Source organism: Aythya ferina (assembly GCF_964211825.1).
Source record: "Aythya ferina genome assembly, chromosome: 7".
NCBI lineage: Eukaryota > Metazoa > Chordata > Aves > Anseriformes > Anatidae > Aythya > Aythya ferina.
In genome coordinates, this window is record NC_140302.1 from 23,382,119 (window position 1) to 23,409,102 (window position 26,984).

The following is a 26,984-nucleotide window of genomic DNA, read 5'->3' on the forward strand; positions in this document are numbered from 1 at the left end:
CCCGAGCTGGCCCTCCGCACACCAGCATCCCCCCAACACCCCCCCAGCGCATTTTGGGCACGCAGAGTTCAGCTTCTCCCCAAATTTCCCCAGGGGGGTCCAGGAGCCCAGAGGCTGCCCCGCACCACGGGGTACCCCCAGACCCGCGCCCCCAGAGCATCCCCCCGCCGGTGGGTGTCAGCCCGGGGGTGGGGGCACTGCCAGCCCCAGGGCCCGGCCCCCCCCGGGGAGCTGCAGCTGGCTGGCGGGGGGCCCGGCCGCGGCCGTTCCCAGCTGCACAGCAGCCAGGGTCACATTCCTGGGATAGCTGCGAGCTGCGCTGTTGGCGCAGGGAAAGGTCACCCTTGTGCGGACGGGCGGCTGCCGGGACCACCGCCTGGGCAGGGCACGCAGCTCGCCCCCCGGCACCAGGATCAGGCCCTGGCACAGCCAAGGAGCAGCTCCACGCAGCGCCCAGCCCCGGGGAACGGGAGACACGCAGGAGAGAGGAGCCAAGGCTGCGGAGACACGAGGGAATGGGATGGTTTTTGTAGGGGCAAGGCGAGGTCTGGCTGGTGGCAAGAGCTTTATTGGGCATCCCCTATGTACACAGCCGTTACCTGCAGCAGAAGCAGCAGTCACTACGCACAGAGCAGCACCAACTCGGAGGGCTCTCGCCGCAGCCCAGCCCTCACTGACCCTCGGCTACAGCCAAACGGGGAGGGGGACGGGGGCTAAACCTGAAGGCAGCGAGGCCAAGGAGCAGGGGAGGGATGAGCAGGGCCTCAGCCGAGCCAGGACCGAGGTCACGGCTCCTGGGAACGCAGGCAGAGCTCTGACTTGATCCCAAAAGCAGTCACCCCACCCCGCACGGTGCTCAGGAAGGGCAGGACAGAGCCCGAGGCTGCTGTGCCCCTGCCAGGAGGTGGAGGTAGGGCCAGGAGGAGGGAGGACGGCTGCTCCATCACTGAGCCAGGCCCCGGGCGAGCTCTCAGCAGGGCGCAGTCAGTGCTGGGGAGCCCCCCTGAGCAAACGGGGCTGGTGGGGGCAGCCGCAGGGACCCGTGGAGCAGCAGGCACCGCCTGGGTCTGCCCCCAGCCCCGTGCTGGCAGGGGGAGCAGCGAGCACAGACGTCCTCTGGCAGGGTGCTGACACCACGCAGGGAAGCGGGCTCCTGGCAGCAAGGGCAGGGGCCCAGGAGCTTGGTGAGCGCTCACTTGGTGAGCACCTGGTTGCACAGCGCGCACACGAACACCGTCTCCCTCTGAGCCTCGGGGGCTGGGAAGGAAGAAAGCAGGTGTCAGGCACCCCCCTTCCACCACAGCACCCGCTGAGGGCTTGGGATCGCAGCCACGACCTGCTGCAGACCCCTCAAGGGAGGGGGCACACGCCGCCCGCCTCCCCCTTCCACTCACCCGTGGCTCCCATCACGGCCTTGGGGACTTTGAAGGAGCAACACCTGGAGCAGAAGCTGTTCCCACAGTTACTGCAGCTCCGCTGGGGAGAGACAGAGGTGGGGCATTAACAGCAGCACCGGGAGCTGCCCGGCAAGCTCCAGGGCCAGGGCACTGCCAGCAGCATCCCCGGCTGGAGGGGAGAGGGGGCGAGAGCCCTGGTAACAGAAAGACAGCCCGACAACAACAACAGCAGGACAAGGTGCCCATGCATGCAAGTATGCTCCAACACCACAGGAGAGCACTGCAGCCACAGGCTCCGGGAGGTTTACAGACTGCAATTTCCTATGCTGTAATCCTGGAGGGATGCAAGCTCCGGAGACTGCCAAATCTGCATCAGGCTAACCCAGCAGAAAAGGGAGGGAGCCCTGAGTCTGGAGCTCGGGAGGCAGCAGGGAGAGAGCCATCAATACCCATCCGGAGCAGGGATGAGGAAGTGCTGGCAAGTGCTGAGATAGCAACAGCTAAACCAGGGCACGGAGCAGGCGCCTCGCACGGCCGCACGTGCGGGTGAGCCTGGGGCAGCTTCCCAAGGCACAAAGGCTCCCTGGCAGCAGCCGGTATGTGACAACACCCAGCACTTAGCTGAGGTCACCCGCTGCCACGCCGGGACCGAGGGCAGCCGGAGCTGCAGCAGAAGGGCAGAGCCAAGTTGTTCCAGCCGCTGTCAACAGCTCGCTGGGGCAGTGAGGAGAAGCCGAAGACTCACCCTCTTCTTCAGCACGGAGAAGGTGGCTCCACAGCCCGTGCAGCTCCCTGGGACAGACAGGGCAGGGTCAGGCAGGGCTCTGCTCCCTGGGACCCCCCACGCCTGCTGTAAAGACCCCGCAACCCCTGCTCGTCCCAGGAGGGGCGCAAACACCCCCTGGTGAGGGGGAGGCCGCTGGAGGTGCCAGCACAGCCCCAGCAGGCACCACAGCACACTGCTTCACGTGGCTGTGCACTGGGAGCAGCACAGACCCCGCAGTGCGGGCCCCCAGCCTCACCAAAATTGTTGCTGGGGTAGCGCTTGCGCAGGCGCTCGGTCAGGCGCGACACCTTGCTGCGGATCACGTCGTTTTTGCTCATGAAGCCGTTGTCCGGGAGGCTGAGGTCGAAGTCTGCTGAGCACTGAGAGCCCTCGTCGTCCTCCTGCGCAGAGCAGGGGGCGGTGGGGGCTGCGGGACAGCCTGCCCCCAGGGACGGGCAGGAAAGCGGGGAGCTGCCCGGCATGGCCACGAGGCACCGCCAAACCAAACCAAACCCAGCGCAGGCAGCCAGGAGCCGACGCCCCCTGCACAGCCCAGCAATGTGCTACTCACCAGGACCAGCAGCTGGTTCTCCTTCCCCGCAGCATGGGACAAAAGGACAGGCAGTACAGGTGGAGCCAGGCTGAGAGGCGCCCGGCCCCGCTCCTGCCCTCCCCAGCACCGACCCTGCTCCTCCCCTGCCCCTCTCAGCCACCCTATAGGGCCAACCCGCTCCCCGCCAGGCCCAAACCTCGATAGCATCCTTGAACTCTTCATCAGGCTCTGCCTCCTCCGCTTCCTCCACGCTGCCAGGGGTAAGGTCCTGCAAGAGATTCAGAGTCCTGCCCACCCCATCCCTGCCCACAGCAGGACCCCCGCCTCCAAGAGCCCCCCAGCAGCCCCATAGGGCGAGTCCCCAGGTGGGGTGAGGCTCTAAACATGCAGTGGGATCGAGCCAAGACCCCAGCAGTGCAGGGCAGCCCCTCGGGATGGGCTCTGAGGCCAGGCACACCAAAACTGCCCGTGGGCAGAGGGACGGAGGCACAGCCAGCCCCGGTGGCCCCACAGCTCCCACCCCACTCGCCCCAGCCCTGCCGCCCCTCACCTCCGTGCTGGTGGGCGTGGGGGTCCGGTCCGGGGGGGCGGCAGCAGGCAGGGGCTCGGCAGGCTCCGGGATGCTCTCGAGGGGTTTGGTGCCCAGACACTGCTCGATGGAGGCCTTGAGCTCCTTCATCACTGGTGAGAGGGGACCAGGGCTGCAGCCAGGGGCATTCCCGTTTCCCCAGCAGCTGTCAGAGCCTCGCAGGAGGGCTGTGAGCACACAGGAGCCTTCCCTGCCGTGCCCTGAGCCCCCCTCTGCCCACACACCCGTCGGGAGCCGCTGGGCTGGGGACAGGTCCCATGGAGAGCCCCACACAGGGGCACTGGGAGAGGAGGAGGGCAGGGAGCCCAGCCTCAGGGGGCCTCTCCCCAGCCCCCCCCACGCAGACCGCCTCCAGGGAGGGCTCTCACCTTGGTAGAACTGGGGGTTGCCCAGGAAGAGGGTGCTGTTGAGGATGGCCATGACCCAGCAGAGCGGCAGCAGGTAGAGGATGCAGACAGAGCCCAGCAGCGCCCCGTAGAACCTGGGGAGGCGCAGCAGGACGCATCGGACGAGGCAGATCAGTGCCCCCTACAGCACAAACCCCCCCTTTCCTCTGCCCACCCTCCCCAAGCACATCAATCACAGCCCCTCGGACCCCCCCCCCATCTCCACCCGGGGGTGCCCACCGCGGCCCCACTCACTGGGAAGACACAGCGGGGTTCTCCCAGTGCAGCACCCGGTACGCCGCCTCGCAGCTGCAGCACAGCGCGCTCAGGAAGCCCTCCAGCTGGATCAGGCTGCAACGAGACCCCCGGCTCACAGACACCCCCCGGACACACACACACAGCCGGGCCGCCGGGCGCCCCTATAACCCCCCGGGGGGGGGTGACGCCCGGTGGCAGGGGACATCGTGGGGACACTCACAAGCCCTTGACCTGGGCGAGGGCCTCCTGGCGGGACAGGCGCACGCTGCGCAGCTCCTCCCTGCGCACGCTGTGCCTCCTGCTGCGAGCCAGCTCCCGCTGCGCCGGCCGGGCACGGCACGTCTCCTGCAGGTAGCCCAGCAGGGCGGGCAGCAGCACCAGCACGGCCAGCACCGAGTACCAGGCGGCTGTAGGGCACCCCGTTACGCCCCGTTACGCCCCGTGACACCGGGACCAGCACGGGGAGCACCGGGGACCCCCCCCCGCACCCACCTCGGTCCAAGGTGAGCAGCAGGAGGTTGATGCCGAGGCAGGCCAGCAGGGAGCACAGCGGCCGCTGCCACCTGCGGGGGGGGGACAAGGCGCGGCCAGGGGCGGGCAGCACCGGCAGGCACCGGCAGCCCCCGGCCCGCCCCGCACCTACCGGAGCAGGCAGCGCACGGCCTGGGCGGCGTCCCGCAGCGGCTCCAGGTACAGCTCCAGCCGCCGGTAGCTGCGCACCAGCCCCAGCAGGTCGAAGGCGGCCGCTTTGCCGGGGGGCGGCTCCGGGGCAGGGGGCTCGGCCCCGCCCGGCACCGCCTCGGCGCCGCCGCCGCCCCCCCCCGCTGCCGCCGCCGCCGCCTCCTGCATGGCGGGAGCCTTCCCGGAGCGCGCCCCGCTGCGGAGTGACGTCACGCGCGCGGCGCCAATCGGAGAGCGAGGACGGGGAGGAGGGGGCGGGGCGAAGCGCGGAGTCCCCGCCCCCGTGAGGGCAAGGGGAAGGGCGGAAGTGGCGGCGCGCGGCCATCGCCCCGCTCCCGGTACCCGCCCCGCTCCCGGTGCCCCGCTCCCCGCTCCCCGCTCCCCCCCCTCCCGGTGCCCCCCCGCCCCCAGTGAAGGCCCAGACACGCAGGCAGCGCCGACAAAGCCTTTATTGGGGAGCCGAGCCCGGGGGCTGCGGGGGGCACGCGGGGGGTACGCGGGGACCGGGCGCGGGGGGCACCGTGCGGGGACCGGCCCGGGCACGGGGCTGCGGGGCCCCCCCCGGCAGCGGAGGAGGCGTCGGGCACGGCCCCGCGGCGCAGGGGGCGCGTCCCCAGCAGGCGGGGGCGCGGCCGTGCTCCCCCGACGCCCCCCGGCTCCGTCGGGGCCGCTCCTGGCCCCGCCGCCGGTGTCCGCCCGGTGGGTCCCGGTGGGTCCCGGTGGGTCCCGGTGGGTCGGGGTCGCCCCCTCCCCGCGGGGCAGAGCCGGAGCCGGGGAGCTGCGCACAAAAGCCCCGTTGGCCCCGGGGGCAGCCGGCTCCAGCCCCGAGGGCAGAGGCATTCAGCCCCCCGCCCTGCCCTGCCCTGCCCTGCCCTGCCCTGCCCGGGGGGCGGCAGCCGCTGGAGGCTTTGGCGGCGCCGGAGGCTTCGGTGCCCGGCCGCTGAGCGGGGCAGGGCGGAGGCACGGCCGGGGGGAGCTGTGCCAAGCATCCGGAGCGGGCCGCGGGTGTCTGCGGGGCGGGGAGGGGCTGCGCCCCGCGCAGTTGCAGGAAGAAAGCAGACGTGTTCAGGCTGGGCAGGAGGAGGGGCCCGGGCTGGGGAAGCCAAAATCTCAGCCTCCATTAGAGAACAACAACACAAGCGCTGGGCACGGCACGAGGGGCTGCCGGCGGGCTGGGGGGGCTGTGCCCACCCCTGCCCCTCGCTCGGCTCCTCCAGGCCGGGCTCCCTCTCCCGCTGGGGGCAGCGTTGGCACCCACCTGAGCACGGGGCGTCTGCGGGGCCTGGGGCGGGGGAGTTGGGCAGGGCCCCGCGGGGCTCCCAGAAATCAGGGTCCCGCTTGAGGGCATCCCGTTCGGGTCCTTCGACTCGCCTACGTCCGTCCATCATCTTTCTGTCCAGGGGTGCGAAAGGGGCCGAGCAGCAGGCGGGTGTCCACGCTGTCCCGGCGGGACGCGGGGCAAGCCGTGCTCGGGGGAGGCCTCTGTCTGTCTGTCTGTCTGTCCACCCATCCGTGCGGGAGTCTCCGGAGGAAGCGCGGTGCAGTCAGCCAGGAGGGGCCAGGCGGCGGGGTCACGGTGTCCTGAAGGGGGGCTGCGGTCCGTCCACGCGCGGGGAGGAGGGGAGCCGAGTGCCGCGGGGTCTCAGATGATGTCGCGTTGGTCCCGGCAGCGCCGTGACAGGCAGTAGAGCCCGGAGAAGAGGTACAGGCAGGCGGTGACGGCCCCGCAGACGGAGGCGCTCAGGTAGGCGCCGTACAGGCACTGCTGGCTGTAGCCCGGCAGGTTGCAGTAGCTCTTGCGCCCGGCCTTGTAGCCCATGATGCCGGTGGCGGCCGCGTAGAGCCCCACGGCCAGCGCCAGGTCGTGCAGCAGGTTGGTGAGCAGCCAGCGGGAGCCCAGCCAGGGCACCAGCGCCCAGCGCCCCAGCAGGCTGAGGCCGAAGAGGGCCAGGGTGAGGAGCCAGACGAGGACGGCGGCGAAGAGGGCGAAGTGGGCCGCCCCCTCGTACTTGTGGGCCGCCACGGTGACCCAGAAGGCGGCGCCCATCACCAGCTGCCCCAGGCGCAGCAGCCCCAGGGGGCTCCGCAGGTAGGCGCGGTGCAGGCTGAGCGAGCCGCGGGCCGGCGGCCCCGGGGGCGGCGGGGCGGCGGGGGGAGCGGTGCGGGCCATGGCGGGGCCCTGCCTCGCTGCGGAGCGGCTCGGGCGGGACTCAGCGCCCCGGCAGCGATTCGGGCCGCCGGCCGCTGCCAAACATCTGGCGCGTAGCGGTCCCCCCGCGCGGGGCCTCTCTCCTCCTCCCCCGCCCCGCCTTCCGACGGCCCACCGGACGCCCGGGGGCCTGCCGCTGCCCGCCGCCGCCGGGCGGGGTTCGGCCGAGCCCCTCCCGGCCCCTCCCGTCCCCTCCCCTCCGGGCACGGCCCGTTCCCTCCCTCCGGCCCCCCCGGGCCCGTCCCCTCCGTGCCCGTCACGCTTCCTCCCTCCGGGCCCGTCCTATCCCCTCCCCGCCCCTCCAGCCCCGTCCCGTCCCGTCCCCTCCGGTCCCCTCCCTCCCGTCCCATCCCGTCTCATCACGCCCCCTCCCTCCTGTCCCCTCCGATCCCGTCCCATCCCGTCCCGTCCCGTCCCGTCCCGTCCCTCCCGTCCCGTCCCCTCCACCCGGCCCCGTCCCATCCCCTCCAGCCCCGTCCCGTCCCGTCCCGTCCCCCCGGTCCCGGCGCGGGGCCGCGGGGCGCTGGCGGGACCCCGCGCGCCGGGGTCCCCCCGGTGACGTCACGCGGGATTCCCCCTCGGAGTGACGCGGGCGGGCACCGCCCAGGGGCGTGGCCGCGCCCCCCGGGGGCTCCCCGCCTCCCTCGCCTCGCTGACGTCACGGGCGCCACGTAGCCCACCCCTCCGGGAGGCGGTGCGGCCACGCCCCCTCCGGGCGCCGATTGGTCGGGGCGGCGAGCGGCGGTCGCGGATTGGCGGGGCGGCGCGGGGCGGGGCGGGGCCCGGCGGGTGAATGGAAGGGGCGCGCGGCGCGGACCCCGCGGCGGGGAGCGGAGCGCAGCGGGACCGGGCGCAGCGGCGGCGGCGGGGCGGGGGCACGGGGCAGGGGCGGCCGCCGCCAGGTCTGGGCGCGGGGCCGGCGGGCACGGGGCGGCGGGGGGAAAGTGGGGCACGGCGGGGCGGGACGGGACGGGGCGGCGGGCACCGGGCACCGCTCCGAGCCGGGCCCTCCGCGGCCCCGCACGGTACCGGGGGGGGGCCGGTGCCCGGTGCCCGGTAGTGCTGGGCGGGCCGCGATCCGCGCCGCCTGCCGGTGGCGGGCCGGGGCCTGCCCTCGCCTCACGCCGCCTCTCTCCGGTGCCCGCAGCGGCCGGGGCCATGGGCACGCCGGCCTCGGTGGTGAGCGACCCCCCGGGCCCGGCGGCGCCCGCAGCCCGCGGCCGTAAGCGGGCCTCGGCCAACATCTTCCAGGGCGTGGGGCTGCCCCAGCTGCGGAGCCTGTTCCGGAGCGGCGGCGCCGAGCGGCCCGAGGAGCGCGCCCGCCTGGTGTGGCGGTACGGCGGCCAGCGGCGGATGGCGCGGGCCCTGCGGCGGCTCCGGCGGCGGCGGCGAGCGGCCGAGCACGGGCTCGGGACGGCGGCGCTGCGGCGCTTCGGCCGCCTGCGGTAGGTGCGGGATGGGCCGGGCCGGCGGGGGGGACCGGGGCCGGGCCGAGCAGCCCTCACCCGCCGCTTCCCCGCAGGATCACCGAGAAGGAGCCGGAGCCCGGCGGCGGCGGGGCTGAGGCGCCCTCGGGATCCCCGCAGCAGCGCTGAGCGGCCGGGCGGCACGGGAACCGGCCCCGGGGGGCTGCGGGACGGCGGCGCTGGCCAGGCTCGCCCCGGACGCTGAGTGCAGGGGACACGAGGGCAATAAAAGGGGGCGGAGGCGGCTGCGACCTGGATCCTGGATCCCGGCTGCTGCGCTGGACCCAGCTCCACGGGACGCCCCCCAGCCGCTGAGACAAGGAGGAGGCCAGGCGAACGGCAGCTCTGTTATTCAGCCGGTTGCATGGTTTAAATACATTACATACATTTCTACAGTGCATTAGAACAATACAGGTGGGGGCGGTCGGAGACGCAGCCAGGCCTGGCTGGGGAGCTGGGGTCTCGCTTCCGCTCCCCTGTGCTCGCAGCATCCTCAGCACAACCGGGGCCGAGCCCCCCCCGCTCACAGGAGACAGGGGAGCTGCCTTCCCCTCCCAGCCCCCCCAGCAGAGCCCCAGCCAGCCTTCATTTCCCTCCCACCCCCCCGAGGATGGGCAAACAGGGCAGCGAGACCCACCCCCAGCTCTCCTCAGCGACAGGGAAAGCCACAGCTCAAGGCAAGCAGACGCAGGCAGCAGCCCCGGTACCGTTTTATACAACACAGCTCAGCAGCTTCTGGGGAGAGGGGATGCTCGCCGCCTCGCCCACCCACATCAGGCCCACCAGATTGTCAGCACAGGGACAGCCAGGAGCCTGCACTGGTCCCCGTGTGCTCCCAGTACCCTAATTCCTGTGTGGCTCCCACCCCATAGCAGGAAGAGCCCCTCCAGCTGTCCCCAGCAGCCCCCCCATCCCTGTAGGGGGTCACTAGGTACAGCAAGGCTGGAGCCGTGCTGGCTGGCCCGAAACTGGCTGCACAGCAGCCAGGGAGTTGTGCTGGGAGCAGGGGCAAAAGCCAAGCAACAACAGCTGTGGGGACCTGGTGGGATGGATGGATTGGGGTGAGGGCGAGGCTGCTGCACCCCTACTTGGGTTGGGCTAGGCTCCAGCACCCCCCAGAGCCGCCTGCTCTTCAGCAGGACGAGCCAGCACCTCTTTCCACTTAGTGTCAGACCGTACCCAAGCCTGCCCCGGGGAGCAGGCAAGAGCAGGATCCTCCTTACATCCCCTCCTCGAGCCCCCAGCCAGAGAACAGCCGTTCATGATGGTCCCCGCTGCACCGACAGGCAGCGGGAACTCCCCCTGAGGAAAGCAGCTTGCACGGGGTTGGGGCAGAAGAGAGAAAGTGAGGAGGAGAAGAGCACGCCTTTGAGGAAGGGGAGGGCAGTACAACCCACTCCAGGCCTTCCCAGCCCCGGAGCCAGCGGCAGGCACAGCGGGGAAGAGGAAGGCCGGCAGCTGGTGCAAAGGGCTGGACGGATCCCGGCCTGAGCAGGCGTGCTGAGAACCGCATGCAGGCCAGGGAAAGGAGGCACGGGCAGGATCCCAGGCACGCTGCAGCTCGCAGCCACCTCCCGCACCTCCCCCTGAGCTCCTCCCCAGGCAGGGCTGTACGCACACCACGCAGCTCCAAGGGAGCCGGAGAGGGACCGTGCCCAACCCGCCCGGCTCCTCCGCTCCAGCTGCGGGTTCCTCCAGCCACAGCTGCTCGCTCGACCCAGAACATCAAATCCCAGCCACAGGAGCGGCCCAGCTCCTCTCGCAGTGCCAGTCCGAGGCAGCTGAGCCCTGCCCGCGGCTCCCACGGCTACCACCACGAGAAGAAAGGCTTCCTGCTCTGGAAGCTCTGCGTGTAGGACTCGCTGGAGGCGCGCTGGTGGGAACGCGCCGTTTCCACGATCACGGGTGGCATCTGCACCAGGTGCAGGGGGCTCTTCCCGTCCTTCAGCGCCTGAGTCAGGTTCAGGATCTGCACAGCACAACGGAGCGAAGCCTGAGCTGCCCCACCAGGGAACAGAGCTGGCGCTCCAGCACCCCCAGACAGACAGACAGACGGGGTGAGGCTCTGGAGCCTCACCGATTTGCCTTACCTGGCCTCTCATGACAGCAATCTGCTTGTGAAACTGCCCCCTGTCAAAGCCAGGGTCCTTCTGCAAGAGAGAGAGCCAAGAACACAGTAGTATCCACCCGCTGTCCCACACTACCCCAGAGATGACTATTTCCCAAGCAAGCTTTTCCCCTCTTGTCCCATAGGTTTCCTGCTTCTCCCCAAAACTTTATCTTCAGCTCCTGGCACTGGGATAACCCTGCTATGCTTTGGCCCAGAAATAGTGTGAGGAGCTCAAACGCCTTTCTGTCCACCACCGCCTTGAGAGGGAACCCCCAGCACCACCCCTGCTTCTCTTCCTCCCAAGCCACCCTCAGCCCCTCCCTAGCTCACCTTGAAGAGCTCATACAGATCTTCCTCCAGGTCTTTGACAAAGTTGGGATCTGAGATCTTGGGGAGAATCAGGTCCTTGATCTCCTGCGAAAAAGGGATTTTGGCCTGGGGCAACCATGCCCAGTAGAAGGGATCTGTGGGAGGAAGCACAAGACATCAGGGTCAGGGAAGGTGTGAGGTGACCTCGGGTACAGAACCACCTGCATCTGGGACACGAGGTCCAGCACCCTCTTCCTACAGCCCCCCCGAGGCAGGGGGGTCTGTGGCCCCAGAAGGGTTGCAGAGGGGCAGCCCAGCCACTGCCTCTTCCAGCCCCCAAGGAAGATGCCCCCAGGACGGACAGTGATTGCTGTATGGCTGGGCAGGGTGCCCCAGCACAGCCTGAGGGACTCACACGCTCTCCAGGAGTCTGGGTGCTTCAGAGGAAAGGCCAAGCCATTGTCTATAGCAGCCAGCTTGATGATGGGCTCCTTCACCACCACCCAGTCGCTGTCCTGGAAGGCAGCAGAGCACCAGTTACAGGGCAGGCCGCCCAGCAGGAGTGGCCCATCTCCCACTCCCTGTGGCACCGCTGCCAGGGGCTTTGCCCTGCCTACCAGGGGCTCAGCAGTATCAGCAGTAACACAGCCCCTCGCCCACCAGGGAGCGGTGTGGACAAATGCTGGGGCACCTCTGGGCTGGGTGAAAACAAAGCTACCCCCCCAGGCCTCCCGCAGAGGATACACAAGTCCAACAACACACAGCACGACCAGTTTCCCCCACGGAGCCCACATGCCTCCTCCAAGTCCCGCCAGGCCACAGCCCGCCGCCGCAGAGAGCAACAAGCAGCCAAGATCAGGCCCCAGCACGCCTGGAATCCCAAACCAGCAGGGAAATCCCCTCCCCATCTGCCAGCTGGGGGAGCAGGCAGCCCCACAGACCCCTGCCCAGGAGGAGCTGCTCACCCGCACGCCCGCGCTGTCCAGGGGACAGTCGTACTTGATGAGCCAGTTGTCGTTGCCCCGGTCTGCAGGGAGAGAAAAACAGCTGTGGGGGCCTGCCCCTGCCAGATAACTCCTCCTCTCACCCCGAGGCGAGGCAGGTTTATGCAGACTTCAAGGCCCAGCCTCTGCCCCAGAGTCCTTGAGCTTGCAGCAGGCCTGGGAAGCCACATCAACCCCCACACAACCTGCCCTGGATACTAGAGAGGCACAGAGCCCCAGCTCTCAAGGGAAAGAGAGGAAGAGCTCAGCTTGTGAGCCCTGGAGTGCGCCTCAAACCCATTCCAGCCTGGAACAGGCTTGGATACAGGTAGGATACAGCAGCACTGGGTGTCCCCAGATCCTTGCAGCTGGCAAACATTCACCCCAGCACATGGGCAGGTCCCAGCTGGCTCTAGACCTCCTAGAACAGGATGGCCACGGTGGTGCGTGGTGGTGCGTAGCCACAGAAGCCGCACTCCATCCAGAGGCAAAGCCATCCGGCAGCAGGCAGGCAGTGCTGCCAGGAGCTCTGGGCACCAGGAGGAGATGCCGAGCCCCTGCCTGGGCTTGTGCAGGCAGGGGCAGGCGGCTGGCCCTACCCGTGTTCCTGATGATGTAGTCCAGCACCACCAGCCGCTCGAACTGCAGCAGCAGCTGCCGGTTGGTGTTCTCGGGGAGCGGCTCGGCCTCAAAGCGTCGCAGCCAGTAGTCGGCGTCCTTGTAGCCTTCCACGAAGAGCTGGAAGGAGCCCACCTGAGGCGAGGAGAGGCCACGTTACGGAGGGGTGAGGAGGCTGGGGGGGCAGCCACAGGCGCGTGCAGGACCCGGGAGCCCTACCTTGGGCGGCAGCCCGATGCGGTTGAAGCGCTGCCCCACTTTGGGCACCTTCTCCAGGGCCAGCCTCTTTCCTCGGGACTTCACCCTGTCGATGGCACTGTAGTTAAAGGTCTCGCTGGCCAGATACACCACCTGGGGGGACAGAAGCACAGGGGTCAGCAGGGACAGCTGGCAGTTGTCACAGGCTCGTTGACGAAACAGGACGCAGCATTTTGCAGGCTCTGCCCTGCACGAGGCTCCCCGTGGCTTGAGCAGGAGCAGCCCTGGTCCAGAGCTCAGCAGGGCCACGCGACAGGGCACAAGCAGAGCTGGGCAGCCAGGTGAAAGCCTCCCCAGGACGAGGTGCCAGCAGCCATCCCCTCACCTTCGTGCGAGGAACGATGTTGAGCTCCAGCTTCTGGTCCACCAGGCTGGCGCCCGCCTCCGACAGGTAGCCCTGGTTCAGGACGAGGCAGTCTCTCCCGAAGCAGCACGGGCAGCACAGCTTCTGCAGCCACTTGGTCCACTTGGGGTTCAGCTGCCCATACGGCTCCTCGTTCTTGGGCTTGAAGACGCCAATGATTTTCTGCAAGCAGAAAAGAGCTGACGCTCAGGGCTTGGCAGGGCCAGGGCACTCGCCCCGAGCCAGCGTGCGGCAGGGCCAGGCTGTGCCCTAACAGCACAGCTCAGCCAAGCCCACGCTCCCGCAGCGCCCGGCCCTGCCGTGCCCTTCCCGTCACCACCCCCACATCCAGGAGATTCCTCCCGGGGTGGGAGAGAGCCTGGGGACTGCTGCAGCCCCCAATAAAAGACACCTCCCCTGAGAGCAACTGGGGACAAAACACCCCAGGGTGCTGTGGGCAGTGCCCAAAGGCTTTCCAACCCTCTCACCCCGCTCCTTGTCCCTCAGGAGAGCGCTGAGGATGCTGTCCCCTGGTAAACATTCCACCATCCAAAGGTCACTGGGATGGGGCCAGGGGGGAGCTGCTGCTCACTGCCTCCATGCAGGGGAGCAGAGGGGGATAGGGTTCCCTGGCTCCACAACACATTGAATGGGGTCGATCCCAAACTGGCTGGAGAAAACGGGGCTAAAATAGAAAGCCAGCTGGAGGACCTTAGCAAAAAACAAAGTTTTGTAACGCAGGACCCAACAGAGAGGCTTGCTCTGTATGTAAGAGGTCACAGGAGGTCCCAAACAGGTACCCCCACTGCTGCGAGGGGCTCGGAGGCCCCATGCTAGGCACCATGCTGTCACCAAGCCAGCTTTACCAAGCCACACAGCTGAGACAGGGGCTCAGGGCAGAAGCGAGGCCACCTGCCCCTGGGCCGGGCACCCCAGGGGTCTGCACAGCAGCCCGGGCTCACAGCCCCCTCGGGATGACTCAGCAGCACAGGAGCAGCTCTCCACCCCAAGGGCGGCCAGCCCCGGACACAGTGGGTGACACTTCCCCTAGCCCAGCTCCTGCCACGGCATGGAAGCGTGACACGTGTGTCCCAACACCCCGGTGGGGCAATCCCACTGAGCCAGGGCCAGAGGCCAGCCCAGGGGAGGTGGGAGCTAGACTGTGTGTCCTGGGAGGGAGGCCTGAGGGAAGGGAGCAGGTCAGCTGTCCCACGGCCACACAGAGAACCCCTTCTGAGCTGGCAGAGCCCGAGGGGACAGACAGGCAGTCCTCTTATCAGCCCCACAGAGTCTGCCAACGTGTCCTTGGGTTTGAGCCTGCCGGGAGCTCTGGCAGCGTGGAGCACGGCGCCGTGCAGAGGGGTACAGTGGAGCGATGCCAGTCCTGGAGCAGGGAGTGGAGCCTGAGAGCACGGCGCCTGGGGAGCAGCGCTGGCAGCAGCTCGCTCTGAGAACCACACAGCACAGACAGGGCACAGGGAGCAGGGCCAGCACGAAGGCACAGCCCCTGCGGCTGGGGGAGACAGATAAAGGCACAGCTCGGGTCCCTGGCTGCCCCCAGGGAGGGGAGCACAAGGGAAGGGGTTTCCCTGGGTGCCCTCACCGTGCTCCCTGCCAGGCAGCAGGGAGATTTGGGTGACCCTGTGCAGCGAGCCCCAGCGACCAGCCCCACACCCTGCCCGCTCTGTCAGGGCACCCGGGGGACCTGCTGGGCGGCACGGCCAGGGCAGCACGGACCGCGGCTCCTCACACACATCCCCCAGCAGCCCCCCGAGCTCCGGCCTCGCAGCCAGGCCTCCGGGGGGCCGATAAACGGGGCTGCGAGGGGCAGATCCCGGTGCTGCAGATCCCAGGGAGCAGCGGGGAGGAGCCGGGCGGGTCACAAGACGACGGGCCCCGTGCCTATCCCGTGCCCGCGGGCCCGGCCGGCTCCCCCCGCTCCCTCTGCTCCCCCCCGCTCCCCGCTCACCCCCTGCGGGTCCTTGACGAAGTAGCTGCCGCTGGAGCCCTGCGAGATGCGCTGCGGGTAGATGCCGCGCTCGCTGGCCAGCTCCGCCCGCCGCACCACCTCGGCGAACTCGGGGTCCTCGGGGAACTCGTTCCGCTCCCGCTGCGCCGCCAGCGCCGCCTGGGCCTGGGCCTGCGCCGCCTGGGCCTGCGCCTGGGCCTGGGCCTGCGCCGCCGCCGCCGCCGCCGGGCCCCGGGCGCCGCGCTCCAGCAGCGGCTGCCGCTCGCGGTCGCGGCCTCCGGGGGAAGCGGGCGGGGAGGGCGGCGGCGGCGGCGGCGGGGCGACGGCAGCGGGCGGCGGGGCGCGCACGGCCCCTCCCGGGAGGCCGTAGTCGGGGCCCTGCGCCCGCTGCGGGGACACGAGCGGGCTGGTCTCGTCCATCCCGGCCCGGCACCCGCCGCAGCGCTTCCGGCCCGTCACGGCGCCATGGCGTCACCGCCCCGCCCCGCTCCAAGATGGCGGCGGCCGGCCCCCAGCCGCGCAAGGGGAGGCCAATGAGAGGCCGCGTTGCTAGGCGTTGCCATGGGGACGGCCAATGGGGAGCGCGGATGGACGCGGGGCGGCGGGGCGCCGCCCGACGGGGCGGTGGGGAGGTGGGGACGGGGGGAGGGGGGGGTGGGCGCGCCGCCGCCCCTCGGCGGGACCCCGGTGGGGCGCGGAGCGGAGCGGGAGGAGGAGGAGGAGGCGGCCATGACGCTCACCAAGGGATCCTTCACGTACTGCAGCGGGGAGGAGTACCGCGGAGAGTGGAAGGAAGGTGGGGCCGGGCGGGTGGGGCGGGGTGGGGTGGGGCGGGACGGGATGGACGGGGCTGGGTGGGGTGGGATGGGGTGGGTGGGACAGGACGGGATGGACAGGACAGGATGGATGGGATGGGATGGGGTGGGGTGGGGTGGGGTGGGATGGGACAGGGTTGGACGGGGGGTACGGGACGGGACAGGAGGGGATGGGATGGGATGGATGGGATGGGACAGGTGGGACAGGGCTGGATGGGATGGGGTGGGGTGGGGTGGGGTGGGATGGGATGGGGCTGGACGTGATGGGACTGGAGGGGACGGGATGGGGCGGATGGGACGGGACAGGGTTGAATGGAGGGTACAGGATGGGACGGGATGGGATGGGATGGGACAGGTGGAACAGAGCTGGACAGGGCTGGATAGGATGGGATCAGATGGGATGGGATGGGATGGGTGGGACAGGACAAGATGGGGTGGGGTTAGACAGGATGGGATGGACAGGACAGGATGGATGGGATGGGACAGGACGGGACGGGATGGACAGGTCAGGACAGGATGGGACAGGTTGAGACAGGGTGGCCGGTGCTGAGCCCGCAGGTGCGGGGGTGGCTGCTCCCCACCGTGCCAGGCCGGTCCCGGCTCTGCTCCGCCTCTCACCGCCTGTCCCTGTTTCTGCCACTGCCCAGGACGCCGGCACGGCACCGGCCAGCTGACGTTCGCCGACGGCAGCGCCTACGTGGGGCACTTTGAGAACGGGCTGTTCCACGGCTGCGGCGTGCTCAGCTTCGCCGACGGCTCCAGGTGAGCTCAGCACCCCACAGGGCCCACCCTGCCCTGCCCCGCCTGTGTGCGCCCCCCGACACCCAGCCCCGTGCCCCCCGTGCAGGTACGAGGGGGAGTTCGTGCAGGGCAAGTTCTGCGGCGTTGGCGTCTTCACCCGCTACGACAACATGACCTTCGAGGGCGAGTTCAAAGGCGGGCGCGTGGATGGTTTTGGTGAGTGCCCGGCGCCCCGGGGGGGTCCTGCTACTGTGGGATGTGCAGCTGGGGCCTCGTGCCCACCCCGGCTCAGCACATCCTGCTCCCCCTTGCCCTGCTGTGCTGCCCTCCCGGTGTGTCCCACCCTGTCTGCCCAGGCCCGGCCCCCGTGTGCGCTGTTCCCGACCCCGTGACTCCCGTCCCTTCCCTCCCCAGGGCTCCTGACGTTCCCCGACGGCTCTCACGGGGTGCCCCGCAACGAGGGCTTCTTCGAGAACAACAAGCTGCTGCGGCGGGAGAAGTGCCAGGCGGTGATCCAGAGGGCGCAGAGCGCCTCCAAGTCTGCCCACAACCTCACAGCGTGACGGTGCCCTGGCCCCGCGGGGCGGCAGGACCACGGCACTGCCGGCCACCCCCTCGGCAGGGCCAGGGGTCCCCCTGCCACGCTGGGCAGGCCCCCGTGCCAAAACCCTGCTGGTGGGAGGACGGACCCCGCTGCCCCCCACCCAAGTGCCCCAGGGCGGCTCTGAGGCCGCCGTGGTGCCTTCTCCCTCTGCCCACTGCCCTGGCTCTCCCCACAGCCCCCGCTCTGCCCCCAGCTCCACAAGAGCAGCTGCCAGCGGGGCTGGGAGTGGCATGGTCGGGGCTGCCACCGTGCCACGGGGAGCAGGGCGGGTGGCTAGGGGCCGGGGCTGGCTCCTGGCCCCATTGCCTAGGGTGCCTATGGGGCCTGTGCCCTCGGCGCTGGGTGACACGGTGCCCCCGAGGGGCTCAGCCTGCTCAGTGCCTGGGGGACATCCCCGCCAAAGGGGAGCTGGGTGAGGACGGCGGCGATGGCAAGCGAGAAGCTGGGCAAGGGGCTAGGGCAGGGCTGCAGGGGGGGCTGTGGGCTGGGTGGGCAGGGATAGGGGCACGGCAGGGGTGCAGGCAGGGTGCGCGCAGCTCCTCATCTGTCCCCACGGGTGCCTGCCGTCACCCCTGGCACGCTCGGGCTCACAGGGGCACGGGGTCCCGGCAGCCCTCCCCAGCCGGCCGAGCCCCCCCTGCCGCTCTGTGCCCCCACCAGCCCCGTGCCTTGCTGCGCCCCTGCCTTGTGCTGCCGCCTGCACGGGCCTCAGCGGAGTAAACCACGTTGCCAAACGCCCGGGCTGTGTGCTGGTTGCTGGGGGCAGGAGGGAGGCTGCTTGCACGGGCACAAACGCAGACACGGAGGGGAGGCAGCGGGTTTATTCGCGGTGCTTTGGAGGGTGGCAGGGCCAGCGTGGGCTTCCACACCTCGGGGCCACCCAGCCCACATGGGGACAGCAAGGAGCTGGGGGCTGCAGGCCCTGCTCCCTGCAGCTGGAGCCCAGGGGGATTTGTCCTGGGGTCTGCTGGGGCTGGGGGCACGCCCAGGGGACATGAGGGTGGCCACAGGGTGCTGAGCTTTCTCTCCACCAGCCCTGTCCAGCAGGAAGGAGTGAGATGGCTCTCTGCTGGCCACGATCCCAGTGTCCCCGCCACGTCCCCAGCTCCCGGTGGTCCCTGGCTGCCCGGTTCAGGAAGGGGCAGGGGGAGGCGGCGCTGCGGGGCCGGGTGCTGGGCGCTCACAACCAGCCGGTGCTGCTGAAGGTGCCCCTCAGCTCCTCCACCTGGGCTGGGCTCAGCGGGGCCAGGGGCGCTCGGCAGGGCCCCCCGTAGTACCCGAACCACTCCATGGCCTGCTTCAGCCCCGGGATCCCGAACCGGCGGGTGACCTGCGGGGAGGGGGGCGCAGCAATGCACCTGGGACGGGTCCCCGCTCGCCTAGCATCCCTGCAGGACAGCAGGAGCCATCCCACGGTGGGACGAGGCCCCCGGGAAGGCACGGCGATTCCCTCCGTCACCGCCCAAAAATACCCTGCAGGTCTCACGCCGGGGCTGGGCGGGTGCCCGGTGCCAGGGCACGCGCTGTTCCTGGCACGCGAGGGCTGGCATTTCCCACCCTGGGCTTGGCAACCCAGCCAGGCGCTGCGCTGCCCACCCAGGCTGCCCCACACCCCCAGGGACCCTCATCCTCACCCCCCCAGCCCTGTAGGACCCCTCACCCCCACCCCGCAGCCGTGCCGGGGGGGTGCTGCCCGCTCACCGCCGCGTTGGGCTCGATGAGCCGGTGCTGCAGCTCGCGGGCCTCCTGCCAGCAGCCCTGGCGGCACAGGCTCTCCAGCTGGCACAGCGGGGCCCCCAGGACGTTGGCGAGGGCGCAGACCCCCCCCGAGGCACCTGGGGATGTGGGGGCAGGTTGGCAGCGAGCTCCTGGGCGTCGCTGCCCCTCGCCTCGCTGCGGTGCCCCCAGGTGAGCAGCAGCACCTACCCACGGCGTAGCTCGCCAGCAGGAAGCCGGCTGATCCCGCCAGCACCTGGAAATCCTCCTGCCGCGTCTTGTGGACGATCAGACCCAGGCGGGTGATCTGGGGAGGAGAGGTGTCCCTGGGGGCACGCATCACCCCGTCCCCACCGTGGGGTCCTGGGGGTGGCTCGGGGACGGGTTTGGGGCCAGCTTCAGCTCCCCCTGCCTCACTCACGTCCCCGCCGCTGTCCTTGATGCCGATGACATTGGGGTGCTGCGCCAGGGTGAGGACAGCCTCCAGAGGCAGCTCCAGGCCGGTGTTGGCGGGGACGCTGTAGAGCACCACGGGGATGGGGGACGCCTCGGCCACCTGCGGGCAGCCAGGCGGAGCTGCGAGAAGGACGGGGACACGGGGGGGGACCTGTCCCCAACCCCGCTGCCCCGGGCAGAGCCGCGGGTGGGCAGCGGGCACGGCTCACCTCGGTGTAGTGCCGCACCAGGGCGGTGCTGCTCATGGCCCCCCGGTAGTAGCAGGGCGTCACCACCAGCGCCGCGTCAGCCCCAGCCTCTGCCATGCTGACCGTCAGCTCGACGGTGGCCTGGGTGGCTGGGGAGGCGGCGGAGGGGTGAGGGACGCCCCGTGGGGATGTCCCCCCCGTGCTCCCCACACTCACATTCGCAGCCGGAGCCCGCCAGCAGCAGGCGGTCGCGGGGCAGCGCGCGGCGCACGCAGCTCAGCACCTCCAGCCGCTCGCGGGGGGCCAGGTACGGGTACTCCCCGGTGGAGCCCAGCACCACCAGCCCTAAAATACGAGGCAGGTACCCGAGGGGCTGCCCGCCGCCCCGCAGAGCCCGGCTGGGGGCTGCGCACAGAGCACCGGGGGCAGCGCTCACCTCGGAAGGGGATGCTGGCGTAGCGCCGCAGGTTGGCCTCCAGCTGGGCATAGTCCACCTCCTGCAGGGCCGAGAAGGGGGTGGCGAGGGGTGGGAAGATGCCCCCGAGGTCGAGGGTGGGCTCCGGGCCGGGAGGGGTGCTGAGCCCCCGCTGCTGCCCGGGGGCTGCCCGGCACAGAGCCGCCAGGGCTGGTCGGAGGGGTGAGGCGAGGCGGGTGCTGAGCGCCATGGTGCCGGGTGCTGCGGCCAGCCCGTGCCAGCCACCCCTCCAAGGGGCTGTTAATGTTTGACGGGGCACGTGAGGGAGCTGCGGCCCCGCTGGGCAGGCAGGCAGACGGGGCTGGGAGCGGGCGAGCTCTCCCCTCCTGCAGGAGGAGCCTGCGGAAGGAGCTCAGCACCCCTCCGGGTGGGCTCCAGCTGCACCCACTGCGCTTTCCCTCATTTTTCCCAGCTAAGGAGGCTGGAGCTGGGCCGCAGCACCCGCAGGGAAGGGAGCAAGCACTGCAGGGAGGCCCAGGGTGTGAGCAGTGTTTCCCTGCTCTGGGTGTTGTTGTAGGGTCTCCTGTAAACACGGGCGAGTGGGAACGTCTGTGGGGAGTGAGCAAGGGGCACGGTGCCCAGCACAAGCGGCACAACTCGTAAGGGGGCTGCTGTGTCCCTCCTGGCACGGCTCCGGTGAGGCAGAGCAGTGCTGCTGCTCCCCAGCACCACATGTTTTGGGGACGCACCGAGGGGCTGGCGATGCCCCTGCTGTCTGAGCAGCCCTCAATGGAGTTTCCCCCCAGCAGTGTGCCCAGGCAGGGCTGTGAAGCACCACAAACAGCACCTGGGCATCCCGCAGCCACGAGTCCTGCAACCGAGCCACTCGTGTGACCATCCCACGGGTGTCACCACCCCCACGCTCAGTGTCAGGGCACCACGCAGCCCCTCCTGGCCCCACCACCTCCCCGGGGCAGCCCGCCGGAGCCAAACTCTGCTCGCTGCTGGCTTTATTAACACGGCTGACTCAGCTGGGTCCCGCTCCTTGGCGCCGAGCCCAGCCCCGGTCCCTGCCCGCTGCCATCACGCGGGGACCTCGGCCTCCCCCTGCGGCTGCTCCTTGGTCTCCAGCGCCTGGCGCGTGTCCGTCTGCCACTGCTGCACCAGCTCCGTCGGGGTCTTGCCGGCCTGCGAGCGCGGGCACAGGTTGGCACCGGGGTGGCAGCGAAGGGCGCAGGCACCCCCGTGCCCCGCGGCGCCCACCTGGTTCCTGGCCATCATGTCAGCCCCGTGCAGGATCAGCATCTTGATGATCTTGTAGCGGCTGAGGCGCGTGGCGTCGTGCAGCGCCGTGTCCCCCTCCTGCGGGACACGCAGCCTGGCTCCGTGCACCCACATCCCCCGGGGGGGGACATGGGGACGGTGCTGGGAACCCCTGGAGGTGGAGGGCTCCTCCTACTCACCCTGTCCGGGGAGTTGATGTCCACCCCGCAGTGGATGAGGTGCTCCACGATGTCAGGGTGCCCCGTGCGGGTGGCCACGTGGAGAGGGGTGCTGAGCAGCTGGGGTTGGGGGGGGACACACAGCAGAAGGGATCAGCACCCCCGTCCCTGCTGTGCCCCCAGCACAGCCCCCTCCCCGGGCTGCGCCCCCTCACCTTGTCCTTCAGGTTGAGGTCTGCCCCGCGGTCCTGCAGCAGCTTCACGGCGTCCAGGTGCCCCCCCCGGCAGGCCCAGTGCACGGCGGTGCAGTCCAGCTGGGCACCCAGAGCTGGTGTCACCGGGGGGGACACCGCCACCCCGTGTCCCCCCTGGGACCCCCACCTCCGCCCCGTGCCCAGAGGCTCACCCGGTCCCTGAAGTCGACGGTGGCTCCGCTGTCCAGCAGCTTCTGCAGGATGTCCGTGTGGCCCTCCAGCGAGGAGCGGTGCAGGGCGGTGCGGTGGAACTGGGGGGCGAGGTGCCGCCTTGGTGGCTGGCCGTGCCCCCCCCCCCCATGACCCGAAGCGCACCGGGACGCCCCGCGCTACCTCGTCACACGTGTCCGGGGAGCCACCATCCGCCAGGAACTTCTCGATGACGCGGATCTTGCCCTGCACGGCGGCTCGCAGGAAGGTCTCCGGCTCCACGGGACCCTCCTGAGGGCAGGGCAGGGCAGGGCTGGGGCAGCGGGGACAACGAAGGGGCCCCGCGTGCTGCTCCTCCAGGGCACCCCGGCTTTTCGGGGCCCCCCTTCACGTACGATCTCCAGGGGCTCCGGCGGCGGCGGGGGCTCGGGGGTGGCCGCCCGCTCCTCCCGGCGCTTGCGGCGCTGCTTGCGCAGCTCGATGAGGCGCTGGATGCTCCCCACGTCGATGATCTCCCGACGCAGGTCCACCGAGCTCCTCCGCACCCGCTCCTGGCCCTGCGGGGACACGCAGCGCCCCGCTCGCCCCCGCCGTGCCCTCCTGCACCCTTCTCCCCACTCCCAGCCCTCACCTTGATGGCCTCGATGCCCCTGTTGCGAGGGCCCTGCCGCTTCTCCTCCTCCAGCTCCGGGGTGCTCATCCTCTCCACGGCCGGCGGCTCCCGCGGGCCATCGCCCTTCATCCTCTGCAGGGACACGGGGGGGCTGCAGAGCCCTGGGAGCCTGGGGCAGCCCCGGCAGCCACCCCCGGGCACCGCTGAGGTCCCTGGGGTGGCCGGCAGCCCGCGGCACCCACCTTCTCCTCCTCCTCCTCCTCCGCCAGCTTCTGGTCGATGAGCTCCTTGGCCTTTTCCACGTCCAGCTCCATGGCAGCTCCGTGCGCAGCCCCTGGCAGGATACGGCCTCTCCTCCTCCTCCTCCTCTTCGGCACCGTGGGTGCTGGCTCCCGGTGCTGCTGGCGGCGGGGCTTTATGCCGCCGGCCCCTCCGTCCTGCTGCCCAAGGGCACCGACAGCTGTGCCTGCTCCACATGACTGGGGCAGCTTAGCCATGAGCTCACCCTGCTGCTTTCTGGTGCCCCTGGCTCACCTCCTGCCAGCTCTTAAAGCAACCCACGGCCCACCCAGCCGGCCGCCCGGGACCCCCGCACTGGGCTGGGGGGGACCTGGGGTGCGTGGAGCCCTCGGAGGTGCTCTGGAGGCTGGATGGAGCTGGGTCGTGGTGTGTGTTAACCCACGGGTCCTGAGCCCGTGCCACCCATCCCGGGCAGCCGGGATGCTCGCGGCGGCTCCGTGCTGCTTTGGAGGATGACCTCAGGGCCGGAGCATCCCGAGCACCACCTGGTCTGCCCCCCGCACGCGGGGCTGTGGGGCCGGCAGGCAGAGCCCGCAGCTGTTCCCGCTGCCGGGGACATTGCTCAGCCCCCCGGGATTTTGCTTTCCCTTTTTGTACGATGAGGCCAGCGTGCCCCGTGCTGGGACAGTTAATGCGCCGGGACCTGGCCAGGGGACCGGGCTGAGGACAGGGGAGGGACAGCCAGGGACAGGGCACCCTCACAGGCAGGACACAGGGCCACCCCTGGGTGCCACAGCCTCAGGCTGCACAAAGGAAGGCGCCCGTTACACGAGGATGCCTGGGGACAGCCCCCGCCTGGCTGAAGGATGAAAAGGCTTTATTGATAAATACACAGGCTATGTACAGAGGGGAGACATCTCCGCGCAGCCCCGCGGCCCCCTGGCAGCGGGATCCCGGCCTCGTGGCCGGGGCTGGCGGGTCACAGCCTCTCCCCGAGGGGCAGCCCCACAGCGGGGCCCCCCGGCACACGTCGGTCCCACACCATCCACAGCAAACTTGTGCCCGTGCCTCCAGCCCGGCGGGGCCACCGCGGCGCCACGGCCCCGGGGAGGGGACCCGGTGGCTCCGGCAGGGCTGGGACATCCCTGAGGTGCCCCCGTGCTCCACTGCGGGACGGGGCCTCCCTGCCGGAGAGCTCAGTTCCTGGGCGGCAGGGGCTGGTTGACGATCACCTGCACCACGAAATCCTTCTGGATCTTGGTCTCCTGCAGCCGCGTGCGGTCGGTGAGCAGCTTGCCCGAGAAGAACCAGCGCTGCCAGCCCAGCTCGATGCCCTCCTGCGCCTGCAGCTGCTTCTTCAGCTGCCCGATGGTGTCGCCCATGCTGGCGCTGAGCCGCAGGTCCTTGCCGGTGGACAGCCGCACCTTGAGGGCGAACTCGCGCCGCGCGCTGGGCAGGGGCTCGGCCGCCTCCGCCGCCTCCTCCTCGCCCCGCTCCAGGATCAGGTTGACGGGGGGCGCCAGGCAGTACACGGGCAGCTGGTACCGGTTGCCCAGCTCGTCGTAGCACTCCGTCAGCGACCCTAGGGACGGCGGGGTGAGTGAGCGTGCCCCACAGAGCCTCCCCATCACCTCCCCGAGCTCCCAAAACCTCCCCGGCTCCGCAGCCCGATGCGGCCTCACCGTGGGGCAGGGTGATGCTGGCTCCGTCCAGGATGGCCTGTGCCAGGCTGTGGTCGTTGGCCTCCACGGCGTAGGCGGCCGCCTTCAGGGCGTCCCAGATCTCCTTGCGGCCCTCAAAGGCGGGCGCCGTGTCCCAAAACTCGTCCCGCTTGCTGCGCAGCTGCCCGTCCGTCATCGGGTAGTCGCTCTTCCACTTGGGGCGCTCCTTCTTCAGGGGCTCATTGCGGCCTGGGGGGGCAGCAGCAGCTCAGGGAAGGGCTCTGAAACCCCAAAATCCAGCCCCTAATACCCGGGGAAGGGCACCCTGCCCCACGGGCTGGTGGGGACCCCACACACAGCAGTGTCTGTCCCAGCCCGCAGCACAGCAGCTGCCCCCCCAGCAGCATCCCTCGCCCCCAGCAGGGAGCAGGGCTCTCCCCCCTCACATTTTGGGGACAGGGGAGGATGGGCCGGGGGCCAGCAGGGCGGCTGCAGGGCCCTTCGAGGCAGGGCAGTATTTATAGCTTGGGGAATTAGCCAGCAAATAAGCCGGTGTGCTGGAGTGGGAACAGGATTACGGGGGCTGAGCTGCAGCCCGCAGAGGGGGGGCATGACTTCTGGGGCGAGCACACCGCGATGTCACCCCAGGCGGTGGCAAAAGCCCCTTCCCAGGCCAGCAGCACCCTGTTGCGGTGTGGGACATGGGTGCCACCACCCACGGGACCCCCAGGATGGGGCACCGGGCGGGCTGGAGCTGTGGGGCAGCCCCACACCCGGCTGTGTCCCCGTGGGAACGGCCCCATGCTGCCAGCCCCACGGCACGGCCGGACGCGTGGGGCAGGAAGGAGCTGGTGTCACTCCCAGCCGAGCTGGGGACAATGAGTGACAACAGCTCCTTCCTGCGGGGCCGCCAGCCGGCACCGCTCCTGCGGGGGGAAGGGGGGAAGTTGGGATCCCGGCTGCGCAGGAAGGATGCTGAGCACCCAGCATAGGGCAGGGCGATGCCACCCGTGGCTGCTGGGGACAGCCACCACCCCCGGGAGGCTTGTGGGGGTGACACGAAGCACTACACGACTGTTTTCTCCATCCAGGACACGTGGCACAGGGTTCCCATAGGGCACGGGACAGCGCAGTGCCCCCGAGGGCTGTTTTAGGGCGCTGAGCATCCCCGTGCAGGGTCGGGCAGCGCCCTGCCTGTGCTCACATCCCCGAGGAGCGAGGGCAGGCGGCTGCAGCCTGCGGTGCCGATTCAGCAGTCCCAGTGTGGGGCCGTTGGGATTTGCAGCGTGGCACGGCAAGGTCAGGGACGGCACCTGCCCCGGGCACCGGGCAGCGCCCGCCTGAAGGGCGCAGGAGCCACCAGCACCACGGCTGCTGCAGGTGGCCGGGGAGGACCGTCCCCAGCCGGGTGCGGCGGACAAGGACACGCGGGGATTAAGGGTGACGGAGGTCTGAAGGTCCTCCCGTGCCCCACGGCTCAACCCTGGCGCTGCCACCTTCACCGCCCCGGCAGCTGGCACGGCAGACACCAACCCTGCTGCGGCCGGGGAAGGAGGCTCCCATGGGGCCGGGCTCCTTTGGGACGAGCAGCGGGGCTGCAGCAGGGCTCCCGGCACCCAGGACTGGACAGAGCCCAGCCCAGGGGGGGCAGCAGCATCGGGGGGCTGGGGGTCCCCGGCTGAGGCTCTGCTCCTTATTGCTGCCGCCCAGCCGGGGCCCTGCCCGTCATCGCCCCGTGCCGCGCTACTCCCGGCCCGTTGTGCAACCCGCTGCCCGCGGGGGGCCCGGGGGGGTCGGGACGTGTCCGGCCGCCCACGCGGGGCAGGTGGGGCCGGGCCGGCAGCCGCACCCCGACGGCACCGGCACCGGCACCCCCGCGGCGGGGCTGCTCCCAGCGCCTCGTGCCCCGACGTGGGGGCCCTTTGGGGTCTCTTTGGGGTCCCCAGCACCGCCCCGAGGTGCCCGGTCCCCCCCCGAGGAGCACTGCGGGGCTCTCCGCTCCCGGGCGGGGGCATCCGCGCACCGGGCTCCGTCCCGGCACGGCCCCGGGGACCCTCCGGTTGCATCTCCCGGTGCCCCCCGAGCATCCCACGTCCCCCCAGACACCGGCACAGGGCAGCAGGGCCAGCACAGCCCCCCGGTGCCCCTCCGCGGACACCGGCAGCCCCCCCCCGGTGCTCCCCGGGGCTCCCGTTCCCGGCCGGCCCCGACGGGGCGCACGGGGCAGGAGCCCTGCGGGTCCCGCTGCCGCCCGCCCGCCCTGCCCGGGGCCCGGCTCCCGCAACCGGGAGGCACCGGGGCGCTGCGAAACCCCTCCCGGTACCGGCGGGGCGGCTCCACCGAGGGGACACCGGCAGCGGAGCCGCCCCGGGGGCACGGCACGGGGTCCCCCCCGGTGCCCGGAGCCCCGCTCACCTGCTCTCTTGCGGGTGCTCCCGGCGGGGGCCCGCTCCCGGCGCTGCCGCCCCACGCAGCCGCCCATGGCGGGGCTCGACGGCGGCGGCGGCGACGGGGCGGGCGGCTCGGCATGGGGCCGGGCCGGCTCCGCGCTGCTCCCGACCCGCGGGGCCCCGGCGCCAAGCAGCCGCCTCCGCCCGGCTCTGAGCGCCGGGGCCACCGCCGCCCCGCCCCCACAGGTGCGCATGTGCCCGCCCCGCCGCCGCCGCCGCCGCCGCCACCGGCGCCGCCCTCGTGCGCGAAGCCGCCCCCTCCCGCCGCTTTGTGTCCCTCGCGGGCCGCCGTGCTCCTGGCGGAAGGAGGGCGGGCGGGGAGGGAAAGAGCGGCGCGGGGTCTC

General features: G+C 70.8%; 8 protein-coding genes across 8 annotated transcripts; 2 read left to right on the top strand and 6 right to left on the bottom strand.

The window, feature by feature from the left end:
• Positions 1–548: 548 nt before the first annotated feature.
• Positions 549–5,615, bottom strand: ZFYVE27 (zinc finger FYVE-type containing 27). Its single transcript, XM_084525829.1, is given in 11 exon segments — positions 549–1,257; positions 1,395–1,476; positions 2,143–2,189; positions 2,420–2,564; positions 2,913–2,984; positions 3,267–3,397; positions 3,674–3,786; positions 3,947–4,042; positions 4,170–4,363; positions 4,365–4,512; positions 4,593–5,615. Coding segments are annotated over 11 exon segments (1,971 nt in total). The 5' UTR covers positions 5,471–5,615; the 3' UTR covers positions 549–1,192.
• A 512-nt stretch (positions 5,616–6,127) lies between these two features.
• On the bottom strand, positions 6,128–6,979 carry MARVELD1 (MARVEL domain containing 1). The gene has a single exon (XM_084525830.1). It carries the CDS (start codon positions 6,798–6,800, stop codon positions 6,273–6,275), a length of 528 nt encoding a protein of 175 aa, XP_084381956.1. The 5' UTR covers positions 6,801–6,979; the 3' UTR covers positions 6,128–6,272.
• Positions 6,980–7,532: 553 nt separating this feature from the next.
• Positions 7,533–8,696, top strand: AVPI1 (arginine vasopressin induced 1). The gene is made up of 3 exons (XM_084525834.1): positions 7,533–7,628; positions 7,987–8,284; positions 8,362–8,696. The coding sequence occupies exons 2-3, from the start codon at positions 7,998–8,000 to the stop codon at positions 8,432–8,434; spliced, it is 360 nt and encodes a 119-aa protein (XP_084381960.1). The 5' UTR covers positions 7,533–7,628; positions 7,987–7,997; the 3' UTR covers positions 8,435–8,696.
• PI4K2A (phosphatidylinositol 4-kinase type 2 alpha) lies at positions 8,633–15,349 on the bottom strand. Its single transcript, XM_084525831.1, has 9 exons — positions 14,896–15,349; positions 12,909–13,109; positions 12,545–12,676; positions 12,307–12,460; positions 11,690–11,751; positions 11,140–11,239; positions 10,746–10,879; positions 10,396–10,455; positions 8,633–10,274 (listed from the first exon to the last, which is right to left on the bottom strand). Exons 1-9 carry the CDS (start codon positions 15,313–15,315, stop codon positions 10,113–10,115), a joined length of 1,425 nt encoding a protein of 474 aa, XP_084381957.1. The 5' UTR covers positions 15,316–15,349; the 3' UTR covers positions 8,633–10,112.
• Positions 15,350–15,535: 186 nt separating this feature from the next.
• MORN4 (MORN repeat containing 4) lies at positions 15,536–17,518 on the top strand. The gene is made up of 4 exons (XM_084525833.1): positions 15,536–15,691; positions 16,358–16,472; positions 16,558–16,667; positions 16,866–17,518. Exons 1-4 carry the CDS (start codon positions 15,625–15,627, stop codon positions 17,012–17,014), a joined length of 441 nt encoding a protein of 146 aa, XP_084381959.1. The 5' UTR covers positions 15,536–15,624; the 3' UTR covers positions 17,015–17,518.
• A 566-nt stretch (positions 17,519–18,084) lies between these two features.
• On the bottom strand, positions 18,085–20,115 carry HOGA1 (4-hydroxy-2-oxoglutarate aldolase 1). The gene is made up of 7 exons (XM_084525832.1): positions 19,852–20,115; positions 19,632–19,760; positions 19,437–19,564; positions 19,193–19,327; positions 18,982–19,078; positions 18,757–18,890; positions 18,085–18,385 (listed from the first exon to the last, which is right to left on the bottom strand). The coding sequence occupies exons 1-7, from the start codon at positions 20,078–20,080 to the stop codon at positions 18,236–18,238; spliced, it is 1,002 nt and encodes a 333-aa protein (XP_084381958.1). The 5' UTR covers positions 20,081–20,115; the 3' UTR covers positions 18,085–18,235.
• Positions 20,116–20,823: 708 nt separating this feature from the next.
• ANKRD2 (ankyrin repeat domain 2) lies at positions 20,824–23,251 on the bottom strand. Its single transcript, XM_084526264.1, has 9 exons — positions 22,532–23,251; positions 22,308–22,421; positions 22,072–22,233; positions 21,860–21,967; positions 21,679–21,777; positions 21,488–21,586; positions 21,294–21,392; positions 21,094–21,192; positions 20,824–21,018 (listed from the first exon to the last, which is right to left on the bottom strand). Exons 1-9 carry the CDS (start codon positions 22,784–22,786, stop codon positions 20,914–20,916), a joined length of 1,140 nt encoding a protein of 379 aa, XP_084382390.1. The 5' UTR covers positions 22,787–23,251; the 3' UTR covers positions 20,824–20,913.
• Positions 23,252–23,389: 138 nt separating this feature from the next.
• Positions 23,390–26,872, bottom strand: UBTD1 (ubiquitin domain containing 1). The gene is made up of 3 exons (XM_084526265.1): positions 26,606–26,872; positions 24,212–24,439; positions 23,390–24,111 (listed from the first exon to the last, which is right to left on the bottom strand). The coding sequence occupies exons 1-3, from the start codon at positions 26,832–26,834 to the stop codon at positions 23,726–23,728; spliced, it is 843 nt and encodes a 280-aa protein (XP_084382391.1). The 5' UTR covers positions 26,835–26,872; the 3' UTR covers positions 23,390–23,725.
• Between the last annotated feature and the right edge of the window lie 112 nt (positions 26,873–26,984).

Bases quoted from the DNA above. Each gene is read 5' to 3' on its own strand.
- MARVELD1 (XM_084525830.1), bottom strand. From the start codon at position 6,800: ATGGCCCGCACCGCTCCCCCCGCCGCCCCGCCGCCCCCGGGGCCGCCG.
- AVPI1 (XM_084525834.1), top strand. From the start codon at position 7,998: ATGGGCACGCCGGCCTCGGTGGTGAGCGACCCCCCGGGCCCGGCGGCG. The intron at 8,285-8,361 runs GTAGGTGCGGGA...GCTTCCCCGCAG, and splicing joins CGGCGCTTCGGCCGCCTGCG to GATCACCGAGAAGGAGCCGG.
- PI4K2A (XM_084525831.1), bottom strand. From the start codon at position 15,315: ATGGACGAGACCAGCCCGCTCGTGTCCCCGCAGCGGGCGCAGGGCCCC. The intron at 11,752-12,306 runs GTAGGGCCAGCC...CTCTCCCTGCAG, and splicing joins CTACATCATCAGGAACACGG to ACCGGGGCAACGACAACTGG. The intron at 10,880-11,139 runs GTGAGTCCCTCA...TTCCTCCCACAG, and splicing joins CCCAGACTCCTGGAGAGCGT to ATCCCTTCTACTGGGCATGG.
- MORN4 (XM_084525833.1), top strand. From the start codon at position 15,625: ATGACGCTCACCAAGGGATCCTTCACGTACTGCAGCGGGGAGGAGTAC. The intron at 16,473-16,557 runs GTGAGCTCAGCA...CCCCCCGTGCAG, and splicing joins AGCTTCGCCGACGGCTCCAG to GTACGAGGGGGAGTTCGTGC. The intron at 16,668-16,865 runs GTGAGTGCCCGG...TTCCCTCCCCAG, and splicing joins CGGGCGCGTGGATGGTTTTG to GGCTCCTGACGTTCCCCGAC.
- HOGA1 (XM_084525832.1), bottom strand. From the start codon at position 20,080: ATGGCGCTCAGCACCCGCCTCGCCTCACCCCTCCGACCAGCCCTGGCG. The intron at 19,565-19,631 runs GTGAGTGTGGGG...CCGCCTCCCCAG, and splicing joins GGCGGGCTCCGGCTGCGAAT to CCACCCAGGCCACCGTCGAG. The intron at 18,386-18,756 runs GTGAGCGGGCAG...CCCTCCCCGCAG, and splicing joins TCATCGAGCCCAACGCGGCG to GTCACCCGCCGGTTCGGGAT.
- ANKRD2 (XM_084526264.1), bottom strand. From the start codon at position 22,786: ATGGCTAAGCTGCCCCAGTCATGTGGAGCAGGCACAGCTGTCGGTGCC. The intron at 21,778-21,859 runs GTAGCGCGGGGC...CTCGCCCCCCAG, and splicing joins CCCCGGACACGTGTGACGAG to TTCCACCGCACCGCCCTGCA. The intron at 21,019-21,093 runs GTGGGCGCCGCG...CCGCGCTCGCAG, and splicing joins ACATGATGGCCAGGAACCAG to GCCGGCAAGACCCCGACGGA.
- UBTD1 (XM_084526265.1), bottom strand. From the start codon at position 26,834: ATGCGCACCTGTGGGGGCGGGGCGGCGGTGGCCCCGGCGCTCAGAGCC. The intron at 24,440-26,605 runs GTGAGCGGGGCT...CTGCCCCCCCAG, and splicing joins GAGCACCCGCAAGAGAGCAG to GCCGCAATGAGCCCCTGAAG. The intron at 24,112-24,211 runs GTGAGGCCGCAT...CGCCGTCCCTAG, and splicing joins CAGCATCACCCTGCCCCACG to GGTCGCTGACGGAGTGCTAC.